The sequence below is a fragment of the Phaethon aethereus genome (assembly GCF_964289735.1).
Source record: "Phaethon aethereus genome assembly, chromosome: 20".
In the NCBI taxonomy this organism is placed as follows: domain Eukaryota; kingdom Metazoa; phylum Chordata; class Aves; order Phaethontiformes; family Phaethontidae; genus Phaethon; species Phaethon aethereus.
The window spans coordinates 9456801-9471714 of record NC_138596.1 but is presented as its reverse complement, the minus strand read 5'-3'; the positions used below and the strand labels follow the sequence as shown (position 1 = coordinate 9471714).

The 14914-nt window shown below is 45.3% G+C and overlaps 3 protein-coding genes across 3 annotated transcripts; 1 reads left to right on the top strand and 2 right to left on the bottom strand.

Moving 5' to 3' along the window:
* Positions 1-416: 416 nt before the first annotated feature.
* On the bottom strand, positions 417-2191 carry MRPS2 (mitochondrial ribosomal protein S2; the record flags this gene model as incomplete). The annotated part of the gene is made up of 4 exons (XM_082008981.1): positions 417-1302; positions 1682-1811; positions 2026-2079; positions 2164-2191. 4 exons carry the CDS (start codon positions 2189-2191, stop codon positions 759-761), a joined length of 756 nt encoding a protein of 251 aa, XP_081865107.1. The 3' UTR covers positions 417-758.
* A 169-nt stretch (positions 2192-2360) lies between these two features.
* PIERCE1 (piercer of microtubule wall 1) lies at positions 2361-3040 on the top strand (the record flags this gene model as incomplete). The annotated part of the gene is made up of 3 exons (XM_082008963.1): positions 2361-2473; positions 2562-2640; positions 2855-3040. The coding sequence occupies 3 exons, from the start codon at positions 2361-2363 to the stop codon at positions 3038-3040; spliced, it is 378 nt and encodes a 125-aa protein (XP_081865089.1).
* Positions 3041-10361: 7321 nt separating this feature from the next.
* On the bottom strand, positions 10362-14470 carry PPP1R26 (protein phosphatase 1 regulatory subunit 26; the record flags this gene model as incomplete). Its single annotated transcript, XM_082009199.1, has 1 exon — positions 10362-14470. One exon carries the CDS (start codon positions 14468-14470, stop codon positions 10427-10429), a length of 4044 nt encoding a protein of 1347 aa, XP_081865325.1. The 3' UTR covers positions 10362-10426.
* Between the last annotated feature and the right edge of the window lie 444 nt (positions 14471-14914).

The following is a 14914-nucleotide window of genomic DNA, read 5'->3' as shown; positions in this document are numbered from 1 at the left end:
GAACGGCCCGTGCTGGAACCGGGGACAAGGACATCCGGCCCAGACCTCTTCCCTGCGCCTGGCCTGACCCCCAGCGCTGCAGGACTGCCCTACGCCCTCCCACAGAGACGCTAGGCGTGTTAGGGGCTGGATTTCCCTTTTCCCAGCTGCACCTTGCAGGCCCCCGCTCCCTGTGGCGGAAGTTGGACCCTGGACAAAACGGGGACCCTCCAACCCTGTGATGCGCCGGCCAGTCTTACGTTCCCCCGCTGCCCCAGCCTGCAACGCCCCGAGGGTGCCCAGGCTGGTAACAGCCTTCACCTCCCATCCCGTGACCATAAATGTTTGCCAGAGACTCCCCCATACCTTCCCATTTCACGAGGGAACAAAGAAAATAGGCTCACAAGGCCCTTTATTTGTCGTGTCAAGAAGAGGTGCGCGATACAAGTGGTTTCATGAGAGATCACAAACTCAGGAACAGGAAGGCCAAAGGACAAAGGAGCCTCCTCATAACAGGGACAAACAGAAGGACAGGATCTGCGTTTGGCCCAGCTCTGTCTCCCCTTGCATTGCTTGGGACAATTTTATTTTGAGCTAGAGATCCACCACAGTGGGATATCTGCGCAGTGGCAGAGCTGAGAGGGTCCCTTCCACAACCAGCCCAGCTCTGCCAAAAGCTGGTGCTCTAGGTGTGGGGTCAGTCCTGCAGTGCCCATGGGAGCACAACAGGATGCCCATCACCAAAGCTGCTGAGCACAGCTGAGCCTGTCCCTAGGGCTCTAACTGCTCTCCGCTTTGCTCCGCAGCTCATTGAAGACTTCAGTCTGCCGCCTCTTGTCCTTGGCACGGATGATGGTCATCCTGAAGAGCTTGCAGTAGAGCTCCATGGCAGTGGGGCTGTCATCATTCCCAGGAATGGGGTAGGTGATTAAGCAGGGGTTGCAGTTCGTGTCCACCACCCCCACTGTGGGGATGTTCATCTTGGCAGCATCCTGGATGGCCACGTGGGGCTCAAAGATGTTGTTGAGGCTGCTGAGGAAGATGAGGAGGTCGGGCAGGCGGACACCAGACCCGAACTGGATGTGGGCATTGGTGAGCAGGCCACCCTGCCAGTAGCGGGTGTGGGCATACTCCCCACACTCCCGCGCTGTGGTCTCGACCAGGTGGCAGAACTGGCGTTTGCGGCTGATGAAGAGGATGATGCCCTTGCGGTAGGCGATGTGGGCAGTGAAGTTGAGGGCCAACTGGAGGTGCTGCATAGTCTGATCCAAGTCAATGATGTCTTGATCCAGGCGGCAACCAAAGATGTAGGGCTCCATGAACCTGCAGGGACAGAGGGAGGGCGACACAAGGGGACGCAGGGACGGGGAGCTACAGCCATCAAGCGGCGTTTCTGAACATGGCGTGTCCACAGAGAAACCTTCTCACACCCCAACTCCCCGATGGTACTAGAGGTGCTCTCTGCAGAGAGCCCTTTTGTGCAGCGCCTGTCCCAGCCAGGCTCAAGGGGCTCCAGGCCTGACACCTCACTCAGTGCCCATGCTGCGTGGGGTGCCTGGACTTTTGCAGGGCAGTAACCATGCCCAAGCAGAAATATGGGTCTGTGTGGGCAGTTCCAGACCGATCTAGTGCAGCCCCCAAAGGCTGACATGGTCTAGGAAAACACTCAACAAGCACTGGATCGCGAAATGGGGTCACTCACCTATGTCGACATCCCTTTTTGTGCCCTAGGTGCACCCGAGCATCAAAGAGATCTTTCAAAGAGAAGAGCTCCTTCACGTTGAAGAAGTCGGGGTGTCTGAGAGGCTCGGACAGCAGCTTGTCATCCTCGGCTGAGAGAAGGGAAAAACCAGCCATCACCCTCTGCTGTGTTTGCCGGGGATGAGCCGGGATGGGAGAAGGGGCCCCGGTGTGCCCATGGCCACTCGTGTGCACCAAGGGCCAGGCGATACCAGCAAGGACCAGCCCCAGGTGCCGGCGGTGCAGGGGTGCAGGGCCCCGGCGCGGGGACCCCCCAGGGAAGGGCCGGTGCGCGGCAGCACTCACCGTGGGGCAGGGCTGCTGCCGGGGCCGGTACGCTGCTGTAGAGCCGCGGGCCTGCTGCGGGGAGAGAGAGACGGGGTCACACGGGCGGGGCGGGGCGGGCCGGGCCGGGCCGGGCCGGGCTGGGCACGACCCGCTCACCTGCCCGCAGGAGCCGCAGCACCGCCATACTCCGCGCCCAGCGGCCGCAGGGCGAGCAGGAGGAGGAGGAGGAAGTTTCAGGCGGCGCCTTCCGCTTCCTGCGCGGAGGGGCGGGGCGCGGAGCGGAGCTGCCGCTGCCCGCCCGCCGCGTCACGTCGCCGGGCAACGCGCGGCCCCGCGGCCCCGTCCCGTCCCCCATGTCCCGCCCGGCGGCCGCGGGCAGCCCCGGCCCGCGCACCAGCGACTGGTACCGCACCAGCCCCGACCTGCCCGGCCGTTTCCAGCAGCCCGCCTGCTTCCGCGGCTACGGGTGAGCGCGGCCCCCGGCCCGCCCGCCGCCGAGCGCGGCCCCGCGGAGCCCCGCGGCACCCCCATTCCCACCTGCGCTTTCCCCGCAGGCAGCCGGAGCCTCACCCCCGGTACCGGACCAGCAACCAGGCCTACGGCAGCAAAGCCCCCACGGTGCACGAGGTGCCGGTAGGTAGGGGTGCGGGGTGGCGGAGGCACCCCCGGGTTCGGCCCGGGCTTTCGGGGCCGAACTTTTGTGTCTCCGCAACTCCCCTGGACATGAACTCCCCGAAGCAGATGAAGATAAGTGCCGTTATCATTGCAGCCGAACCTCTGCACGCGGTAGGTGCTATCGAAGTTGGCGTTTAAAACCTCTTCCCCCGCCCTTTTCTTGCTCTCGCAGACCTCCTTCCACGTCACCTCGCACGCGTTTTCGAATACTCTGGCCCAGGGTGGCATGTACAGAAATAACGGGCTCAACACCGCCCTGGAGAAGAGCCACGTCACCGGCCCAGACAACTTCATCACCGCCTATGACCACCTCGACTTCCATCCCAGCTACAACCCAAGCGGCCCGTCGCACTGTTAGATCTGCAGCAGTAACGATGACAATATGAAGCCGCTTCAGTTTACTGCTGGCGGCCTAGACTAAAAAAACCAAACAAACCCAAAACCCCCCAAAAAGCCACGAGCAAGCAAGGAAACAGCAGCCCTGACCTTAGGCTAAATCTGTTGCTAAACCTCATCTGAAGGCATGACAGGAGGCACTACTGTAGCTGCTAAACGAGGTTACAGGCCGTTTGATGAAGAGCGAGGCAGGTTTCTGGTACAGCCACGTCCTGTGCCATCAGGCTGGGACAAGGCACTCTTCCTGGAGCACTTGGCTTCAGGTTACCTCTCCTGAACGCAGCCTTGGGATGCCACAGCAGAAACAAAGGGCAGCGGGCAGGGAATTAAGTGGGTAAGCAAGCTGGTACGAAAGCCATATTGTTGAGACAGAGTCCCAGCCTTAAAATACTTTCAGAGCTGTTTTCTTAACAAAGAAACACAGGGCAATCCTGTTGCTTTTCAAAATGCCTTTGAGCATATGGGAATGCTGCAATTGCAAAAGGAAGAAGGGCAGCCTCCAGGCAGCACACCTTCCCGTGCCGCGCTGCTCCGTGAGGGCTTTGGGAATAACATCCAGCTATGGTTTTTGGCTATTGCTCACCCCATATTGACTTGGTGAAGACAAGCAGGGAAGGGGCAATTAGCTGATCACTGCCTTCTGGGGCATTAGCATTGTGTCTGCTGCAAGGCATCCGCAGTACTTCAGCAATACTGAAAATTTCTGGTGTTATCACTGATGAGAGTAAAACCGTACAGACCGTTAGGAAAATAATTCATACAGCACAATAATGAGCAGCAGATTAACACATGTGGTTCACACGATTAACCACGTAAGTCAGGACTTAATGAGAATTTTTGCCCTCAACACAGGAAAAGAAAATCTTTCAGCTTGGTAATGTGAGACTTGCTATTACAATGTGGTGCATGGCTACAAAATTAGCAGGTTAAAGGTAGCAGTACATTTCTAAAAATAACCCCCTAACTCCAAACTGCTGTATGTATTATTATTTTCTTTCCAATGGGACTCCTACCTAGTTAAGGCCACAAATTTTTTTGGAGAAAAAGCAGTTCAAGTCTGTGTTATCAAAACAGTTGAGTAATTTGTTGGGAAAAAACACATACAGTCACTTTGTTACTAGATAAAAATCACTAATTTACAGAATGAATGTTATTAGGAATAGTATCTTAATTTATAAAGATTTAATGTGATTAAATGTCAAATAGCTCATATGAACCATTTTACTTAATTTATAGGCAGCATATAGTTATAAATACTTGAACAGAATACTTTCCATATATATATTCTCTTAACTCTTTCTCTGTTGCTAATGATCCTTTAAACTCTTGGCTCATGTACCACATATCATTAAAAATTAAGATTTTAAAACTGTTTCCGTACTATTTAATGAATAACCAAACTGCATGTTTTCCTTAAGCTTTTGGATATATTGTAGAAAGCATGTTCATCTTCCTTACCTCTCAAAACTACAATATTTTATGAAATTATTCAAATAAAGACAACTAATAAAAAAGAAAATGTTTTTGTAAATTTTATTGTAACAATTGTAGCTACACAGCCAGTGAAACTGCATCATTTAGACAGTAACTGCACTACAAGGAACACCTTAGCACATCTTCCTTAAAAACTAGTCTTGAAGAGAAACTAGTCTGCCTGTTTATGGATGAGAAATGGTCCTACCTTATAGGTAGTGATAGTATATATTAAAAATAAGCATACTACTATTCTAGCTGTTTGCTCGGAAAAAAAAAAATTGAGTCTAATAGTATGTCCAACTACCACTGCAAATAATATTCTTCACATTAGAAATATTCCTTATTTGTGTCATTTTTATATAGTCTTATAAACTGCAAAGGAAGCATGACGACTATATATTTAAACATATTTGTGACGTAGAGGTATTCTGTTTAGTTAATAATGTCACTAAGTAAAAATCTGAAGTCCAAAACTGAGCAGGCCTATACTTGTGCTTTTTTTAAACATTCAAACCCCGGTGTAGCTACATGTTCCTGGACCCACCAGCAAGATTTCAGTCACACCTACCAAACAATTCTAGTTTTCATTGCAATGCATTTGGTTATCTCAAACAGAAGAACAGCTGGCTAAATTCACCTTTGCTGAAAACACACCAGTACATTGGAACAAGTAAATAGACTATGCAGAAATGGGCCTGAAAATTTAACTTTTTAAATATTTAACACATGAAAATAAATAAACAATACTCTATCATTCACTGCTATTCTTCGATTAGACTCAAGACAATACCTTGAGCTTCTCTAACTTCCCTTTCTTGTCCTGAAATGAAAAATAACAAAGTGCTGAATTAATACAAACAGTTGTGACAATTTTACATATATTTTTATCCACAGATTTTTCTGCAGGTGGAATAATTTAGGGGTAAGACTGCCTCTTAGAAATATAAATTTAGTGGCTTTTGTCACATATTTTCCACCTGTTTTCATACTTCATCTAAAAACATCCACTTCTTTTCTTCCTTGCCTTCATTTCTTCCCTTTTTTTGTTTTCGTCTTAAACTGAAACCAGTTCCTTTGAACAGTTGTGCATGCGGTGTAGCTTACGTCTCCCTCACGCAGACTGTATCCTGAGATATGTTGGAGTGAGGTCGTCCAACTCTCTTCCACTGAGCTTCACCGAGAAGGGAGCAACATGCAAGCTTCATTGCAACCAGCCCCAAGAGACATGACCCTACATATGGATTTGCTCAAGACTACAGAGGTTTACAGTTCCTCCTCATCTCTTCTGCATACTGTATTTCTCCAAGATGTCCTCTGTCCTCCTATCAGGTTGTCTACCTTACTTAGGTCAAAGACGTATTTTCCCTGTGTTTACTTTCCTACTATTTTAGCGGGCTTAAGAAATACTGACCTGTTTGTTTAGGTGTTGGAGACCCAGTACACATTCTTTTAATTTTCAAGAAATACCTGTACTAATTCAAAATACCATCCTAAAGATGACACATTTTACTGCAGAGAATCTACCTGAAACAGTTTCTTTCTACTTTTCATATTTGCAGATAAAATTCTGTAAGGCTGTACTATCAATCCAAGACAAACGACATTTAAAGGTCTGAAAAATTAAAAAGCATATACATTAATAAAAGAAATCGCAGCAGAGATGGTGTGTTCCTTCCTTGTATAAAATGCAGCTGCACATCAAAACACACATTCTGAAAATAGCAGCAAAGAACTGTTTATAAAAAATTAAGGTAGCCCTTGTGGTCCGCTGAGGATCCTTGAAGATTGCCCTTTCTGAAGCACAGAAAAATAGTCACTGTGATAAAAATAAAACAAAGTTTTATTTTTAAATAAAACAAAATAAACAAAAATAAAAAATTATTTTCAAAGTCCTGAGTTAGCACAGATTTATCTAAGAACTCTGGTACTGTAGTCAGGATGCTGTAACTTACCAGTAGCCATAATAAAATATACTGAGTAGTATAATCCAAATTAGCAAGTTTTGTGCTCTCACTGAAAAAAAAATCACCATGCATTTTTAAAAAATATAAACCAGCGCTCATTAAAAAAAAAGTAACTTCAGTTCATGGTTCTAAGCATGTGTCTGACTGTGATAAAGGATCAAATTAATGTCTCAGGAGGGTTGAAATAATGGAAGAAGGAGATTGTTCTTGGCACTCACCAGAGCCTTTTCAGCTATCACTGGAGTGCTGAAAGGGTCAGGAGGGACATATAGTCTGTGCCTTCTCTACGGTTGGCTGCCTGTTATGATCAGTATCAACAGGAAGAAAAAATGCTTTTGGTACCACATCTATCAAGATGCAACCTCAAGAAATTTGTACCGCAGTCCCAAACTTCGTACCACATGCACGGGACTCTTGCACGTGTTTATGCTCCTTCAGTATATTCTTTCTACTCCTCAGCTGTTCTGCCTTTAATCTGTGACATTTAAGGGTGATTCCTTATTGCCCCAAGACACCACACTTCTTTTTTGAATGACTGATGAGAACTATACCCGGAATAATGATACTGCCAGTGGAGCCATGGCACTCTTCTTATGGCTGTGGCACCACTTCCAGAGATGTTCATTGACACACAATTTAGAGTTACATCCCCTGTGGATGCTTGCTCTTCCTTGGCCAGTCAGCAATTCTCATGGAACAAAGCCTGGGAATAATTACTTGCCAAGACCAAAAACGCCTGGGAGGACTCGGAGGTAGAAGGGAATACCCATACCATATTGGTACAGAAACACCAAGGGTGACAGGTTTGAATATCAAAACAGCAGCCTTCCTTCCTTCCCTCCCACCCTGAAGACTAGCTCAGAGTCTCCATGCCTTCTAGGAGAACCTCACTGCTGGGTGTCACATCACCCATGAGCAAGAAAGCGTGTGCATCCCATCTCCACACCATCAAGGGCTCTCAGACTCACCACCACGTCTTCAATAGTGGGGCAGAAAGGACCATGTGCTAACCCTGGATGCTGCAGCAGCTGTGCTACAAAGGACACCACTTAGAGAGACACCAGTGTTTTCTGACTGAATGACAGATGTCACCTGCTGAACTCTGCCTCAAAACCAAGGAACCCCTTTTGCCAACCCTTGTGCTACTAACAGGGGGACAAGCACAAGGACAGACTCCACTTCTTGACCACAAATGCCAGGAAATTGCTCTTAGGGTTCTGCTAAAACTGCAAAAACCCTTCTCACCTCCCAGAATACTCACAACATTTTTTGCCTATGCACTTTGTAGATTCTCCTTCTTCACTTTTTGTTATTAAGAACAATACTCCCTTAAACTGACACATCTTTAAAGATCTGGATTCTGTTTCACAGCCACAAGGAAATCACACGCTATTGTCACACAGGGGATTACGGTCTCAGACAGCGGGTGGCTGAAGACAACAGGAGGCAAGAAGCCAGAGCAGCAGATGAACCGAGATCCTGTTCCCAGGTTTGGCTAACACAAATGCTGTGATCGTCCTCAAGGGTGACATCCTTTACTCACAAACATTACTGGCACAAGTCAATTACATCTTCTGACTACAGTCAGGAGAGGAAAAAAAAAAGATAACATGAAAATACTACTCACTAAAGATGATGACACAAATCATAGGAGCACTCTGGTCCATCGTCAGAACCCCATTTATTAAACATTATAAACTTATCAATGTACACCATTTCCTATATACAAATCAAGTTTATCAATTTCAAAAAGTGCTGTTTGAAATTAGGTTTTATTTAAAGCACAAGGTAATCGGAATTGCATCTTAACTGAAAGTGTATCAGTTCACGAGTAGTATTGAGGACACAAGACACATCGACAGGGGCACAAGACACCTTTTAAGTCTTAATGTTGATTTACTGAAAACTTTGAGGAGAAACATTCAGCTTACTTTATACAAACAGTACATAGTGCTTCCATCATCTCTATTAAAATTAAGTATACAGTTTAATCCTTTTAAAGCAAGGTACTCTGAAAACTTCTATTTTAAAATACCAGCCTATTTACCTATTCCCAACAAAAGGCCCAAATCCTGCAACTGAATCAAGGCAGACAAAAATATACGCCTGTGTAGACGGACTGCAGGCATGTGAGCTAAGTAAAAAAACACTTTTCCAAGGTATCCTACCACAAAAATGAGATGATCTAGCATACAGGTCTCTTAAACAAACCAACCAACCCAAGGACTATAAAAAGGTGGCCGGAGAGTAAGAAATGTCAAGTGACCACTATAAACATGTCTAAAATGTAACTGCACAACAGCATAAACACACAAGGGATGTTGTTCATTTCTCTACATGCCACAGTTACTTGTTCTACTCTATGCTACGCCATAGTTCGCCAATATTCTGCAAATGCGATCACACCAGGGGATACTATGCAATACTGGATATGTTCTTGACTGCTTTTGCTCCGCTTTGCAACATTAAGGCCAGCCTCCAGAAGACTGCTGAAGTGACGGAGAAACAAAGCGGTACTGAGTGGTAGTTTGGCCGAGAGAAGTTGTGTAGAAGACCAGATAAAGAGAGCATCGGATCAATTCACAGGGACAGAACAAACTACTCAACGGACTTCACTACACACAAATGAAAAGGAAAGAACCAGCCAACAGCTTAAATTCACACTTTTTGGATTTTTCAGTGAAACCAGTGTGGGGGCACTTTTTCAGCGATATGAACGTGCTATTTCAATCCCATTTAAAGTTAGTACAAATAAAAATATAGTAGTGAAAAAATCGCTTTATTCTGGCTGCTGGAAACAGAGGCAGAGAAAGCACTACCGGCATGAAAGAACAGTGCTGAGAATATCCTTGGCATTTACATCAGGGACTTCCTACGGCAAATCTAGCTTTGTTCTATTGCACAAAAATTGTAAATGAAAACAAAAGTTCACAGAAATGTAACATTTTAGAAACCACTTTTGAAAAAGAAAAGTAAGGTCACTCAATTCCAGAAAGTTCATTCAGAAAACCAAAAGCCATCTCTGGGTAACGGCAAGGCCTCAAAATTAGACTTGAGAATAATGAGGAATTGTTTCAGCCTTGCAGGCCCAACAGTACGTAAATCTAGCGAAATCCACAGAAATCACGTTGTCTGAACAGACACGCTCCTTGACTTTTCTTGAACTGCAATTGTGCTTGGAATCATCTGCTTAGCAGGAGGTTTCTGGTATTCGAAAGGTACTTTCAGCAGCTGCCGAGATTGCTTTACACAGGATGTGCAGACAGAATGATCCATTTTATTTACCTGAATTTGCATTTGTATCTTCAAGGATGGATCTCCACATCTACAGCTGTGCTATATTCGCTGGAATTCTGCTTACTGAACTCACCCAACAGTCCTCGGGGTGGGAGAACTGAGTCCCCAGCCTAAAACCACTACATAGGATTGTCCTAAGGCAGCTCAAGTGTGAACAGATGTCAGATAATCTGCTTCAAAAGCACAGCATTGCTATCAAGTGCTGTGCTTTCCTAGGATCTCTTAACAGATTGCCAAATATATTCTGGAAGCAAACAGGTTTCCTTTTGATATGATTAGAGGCCTCAATTTAAAGTATGATTAGCCAGTATCTTCTTATCTACAGTAACTACAGCATCCTGTAGCGATGCAAGCCCTAAAAATCATTATAAAAAATACTTCCTTAGAGCACTTTAAATAATTTACAAAATTCTACAAAAACTATGTATGTTTATCCATGATATCCCTGTTAAATAGAAGCATTTTTCACATTAGTGTGTATAGGATATACAGATTATCAGGATCTCCCACTGTCTCTCCTTTCATGTCTCAAGTTTTATCAAGGTAATGACAATGATAGTTATTTTCTAAAAAGACTGTTACTGTAAAAAAAAAAAAAGTACTTACATATTTCAAACCTTTTTTTTCAAGAGGGAATCTGGGCAGTCCCCTGCAGGTATGTCAGCAAATTTTGCACAGGTTTCATCTAAAATTTCCTGCCCTTGGTCCGCTTCACAAGCGGTTTCCCTATTTTGCAGGACAGGTATTTTCCCTTCCAAACTGGAGCTGGATACCTGAATTTCTTCCTGCCTGTCACTGCCCTGGCAGATAACATTTTCCTTCTTAATGCACATGTGCATACTGTTATTTGTACATGCCCCTCCACTAGTTTTATCCACTGTTACTGCTGTCACATTTCGTTCCTGCAGTGGGAAACCTAAACTTGGATCTGGCCTGTTGTCCTGCAGGTTATCCTCTCCCTTACTGCACGCATGTATACTCTGCTGAGATGTGTCTCTGCTAACTTCATCTGCTTTTATCACTGCCATACTGTGTTCAGGGCGTGCGGGTTCTAAGCTTGAATCGGCCCAGCCGTCTTTGTGGATATCTCCTTCCTTGACCCACATGTGTGTGTTCTCAGCTCTGGACGTTCCTCTGCAAACCTTATCTACTTTTACTGCTGCCATACTCTGTTCCTGCAAGAGGAGATTCGAGTGTGAATCTGTCTGGTCTCCTGAAGCATTAGCCTTTCTGCAACCCTCTGCTTCCTCTTTGATGTACAAAGGAGCGGCCTCCAGTCTTTCACAGCTTTCTGCTACCTGGGGACTCGACACTTCCACGGCGACCTTCTGAGAACTGGATTCTTTTATTGCTGCCATACTCTCCCCACTAAATTCACCTTTTGGCAAGGGGGCTCCTCTTCCCTGGTTAAGTACGTCTGTATCCTGGGAAGCTACCTCCATTCCTAACGCACTGCTCTGGGCGAGCAAATGCTCTGCTTTCTGCCTTTTGTTCAAAAGCATGGATTTCTTCCTGTCCCGAGCATATTTTAGACCTGCAATAAATTTACTCGAAATCTTTAGGTGAAAGGTATTCTTTCTTTTAGATCTAGACCTTGCATTAATTGCTTTTCGTACTTTATAACCTTCATTTTTGCTGGTTTTAGGTGGAAGCATTTTCTGCATAGGCTCTGTATTACGGCCATCCTTTTTACCTGTTGCGTTTCCAGATAACTCACCAGCAGCAATACCTTTAACCCCCACCACCCCTTGCTTAGCTTTCGACTGACCAGTAGTATGAAGATTAACATTTTCTGCAGAGGAAGCAGATTTCGCACTGCCATGTAACATTGCACTTTTCCCTTCTGTTCTCCGAGAGTTCTTCAACTCATCAGTTTGCTGAGATACCTCAGTCTTGTTACTCTGACCCAGCATGAGGTCAATGTCGTTTTCAACCGGCTGCTGCTTTGCTTTTTGTTTATAAGCAGTTTGTTTGGTCACTCTCAATAGGTCCAGTGTTTCATCATCTTTTTGTATCTCTGAATTGCTTGCAGAGTCTTTAGCCTTTTCTGCCAAAAACTTCCTGATTTCTTGTTCAATGCTGTCGTCGCTGTCCACTGAACTGCTGTCATCAGCGTCTGACGCAGCTGTGAAAGTACATTTTCTATTTTTAGCTACCCGCAGGTTATTCTGGTTTGAAATTGGTTTAGGTTTATATCCTTTTTTAAGCTGTAAGTTAAACTCCAAGTTCTTCATTGTTTCTGGTTTTTCATTGGTAAGTTTGACATTTATGTTGTCTGAAGGATTTCTGATCGCATTCTCTTTCACAGCTTTTCTAGGTTTTGAGAGGCAGCTTTTCAGTAGCACAGGATTTTTACATTTCCACTCGTTTTGCTGGAGGCTACTAAATCCATCTAGCAGCTGAGTTTCTGTCTCACTAAATCTGACTCTCTTCTTGCTCTGAGATTTCTGGTCCTTAGACTTCTTCTTTAATTTTCTTTTAGACCGTAAAAGGTCCTTGATAGCACTATCAAGGTCCTCATCGCTATCCAGAGAACTGCTCTCATCGTCCGAACCATCCCTCTCTTGAGTTTGGATGGTATTTTTCATACGCTTTCTTGCGCTACTCTGAACCTGCACAAAAGGGTTTACAGAGTCCAAGGCCACACATCTGCCATCAGCTCCAGACAATTTGGAAGACATCAGCTGCTGCCGCCTAGTCTCTTCGCCACTGAGCCTTTGAGCATCACAGACTTCTGCAGGGCTGCTCAGGGCACACTCCTCTTGAAGCACAGGAAATTTTGAATAGTTACCTGGCTGGAAAAGTCCCGTCTCTAGCTGTTCAGTTGTTTTTGATGCACCTTGTTTCGCTATTCCGCCTTCCCTTTTAAATCTCCTTTTACGACTCAGTGATAGCTTCAGTGTTTTGGGAAGAGAAGGCTCGAGGGTACCGGTGAGGCTGTTTTGATCAGAAGGCAAAGGCATCTGGATTGAGTGTGACAGGCTGGGAGGTTTTGTTCCAAGGTTTTCTGACTGTGCTTTCAGAGCCAAAAAAGCCCTGATTTCTTGCTCTATACTATCATCGCTGTCCACAAGGCTGCTGTCACTTTCACAACGGGAGGACGAGAGAAGCTGGGGAGAAAAGAAGGAGTCTGCAGCGAGTGATCTGTTGTCACTTCCCATTTGGGATGGCATGATTGTTTTGGAAATATCAAGGATAGCTTCCGCACACATGAGTTCTGCAGATGTATCTGCTCTGCAAGAGGCCTGCAATGTGAGCTCACAAGCAGTAATCTTGTTTTCCGGAGGTGCAAAATGTCTGGCTTTTTTCAGTGGTTTAAACAGCTTGTTAAATTCATTGCTGGTGCTTTCTAACTCTGTTGACTTCGAATTAATTTCTTTTCTCTTGTTGCTTATAGGGCTTTTATGGATTTCTGGTGAGGCACTTTTTGTTGAGCTAATTGTCAGGCTTGCAGAAATGTCCGCCATTCCCTTTGTATCAAATTGTTCCCTCTGCAAAGGGAAACAGTCTGTTGCATGACCTGCCTCTTTCCTGATTTTCTCCAACTGATAAAGCTGAATGGCTTCTTCAATGCCATCATCGCTGCTTGAGTCAGATGCATGCCTGCTGTCGTTCATAAGCGCTCCCCTCGTCTCCCAGTAATTAGCTCCACTTTCTTCGTTTTGTTCCACTAACCAGGGCTGGCTGGCAGTGGCCACTTCTAGATATGCTTGGTTCACTTGGCTGAAGTCACTAGGCTCTTCTTGGATTTTAGACTGCAAACACTTGGACTGCGTGCTGGTTTTCTGTAGCTTGGGATGGTGTCTCAAAAGGAGCGCATTGCAACCTTGCTTTATAACACTACAGTTTGTTTTGTTTGACGTTTCTTTGTTGCATTTTAGGACAGATCTTACATGGGAATCTTTTTTATCCTCCCCAATCACACACTTACTAATTTCTTGCTGCTTCTTCTCATTCAAGAACTGCACTATTTCAGCTTGTATGCTCTGTTCAAAAGAGTCATCGCTACTGATGCTCTGAGGGGAAGCAGGCTGTAGCCTTTTACCAATTCCCAGGTGGTCAGACAGGTACTCTTCAGAGAGCATCTCAGCTTTAAATTTCACAGGCAGAAGGTTACCAGACATTTTGTTCTGGGACAATTCGCTCTTAAACCTTTTGTCTCTGCTTATGTTCTCAGAACACTCTGCATTCCTTTGCAATGACTGGTCACTTTTGCTTTTTGCTTTCAAGTACTCTTGAATGGCTTCCTCTATACCTCGGTCAACAGAATCGTCGCTATCAGAATCAAGCAAGAGAGTCCCAAATCCCACATTCTCTTCCACTTCAGTGTCGTCTGAATCAGCAGGGCATCCACACTCCGTGTATTGAGGATGCTTCCGTAGCAATGTGGTGCTAGATGTGAGACTGTTACTAGTGCCCTTTTCTCCCTTTTGTTTCTTCTGCATAATACAATCATACTCATTGTTCATACCCAAGGGAGACTCTTGACTTTGCAGGTTGTTTATGATCATCTGAACTTTTGCACTTACAGAGGCTCTAGTGACGTCCCCTTCAGATTCAGAGAAGCAAACGGGATATCTACAATTCCTTGTTGGTCCAAAGGACTCCCATTTTGTCTGAAGAGCTACCAAAGGAGAAGCATTCATAAGGAACATTCTAGCAGACAACAGCAAAATCCACAACGGAACAGTTTTTCAGACTGGTCTCTCTTCCATCCTGCAATAAAGAAAGAGAAAACTATTTTTTACTATGTGTCTACCCTCTAGAATTTCCATGTAATAATACTGGTAACATAAACCGTAAATACTGTAAATTATTAACACTTAGACTTGCTGTGCCAGATAATCACAAGAGTTACTCCTCAACATCACCTGAATGGGTAAATCAGTCACTACTGTCATTAAGGATAAGAGAGAGAACTCATCATTTGTGGTTTTCAGTACTTTCAAGCATAACCATAATCCAATTCAGGTAATTATCTTCACTTCCGAAACTCTTCCTGCCCTTGTCATTGAAGGTTGCACTCTCTTTTGTGCACGCTCCTAAATAACCATGTATTTAACAGTAACCATGTCCTAAATAATCATTGTCAAGACCCA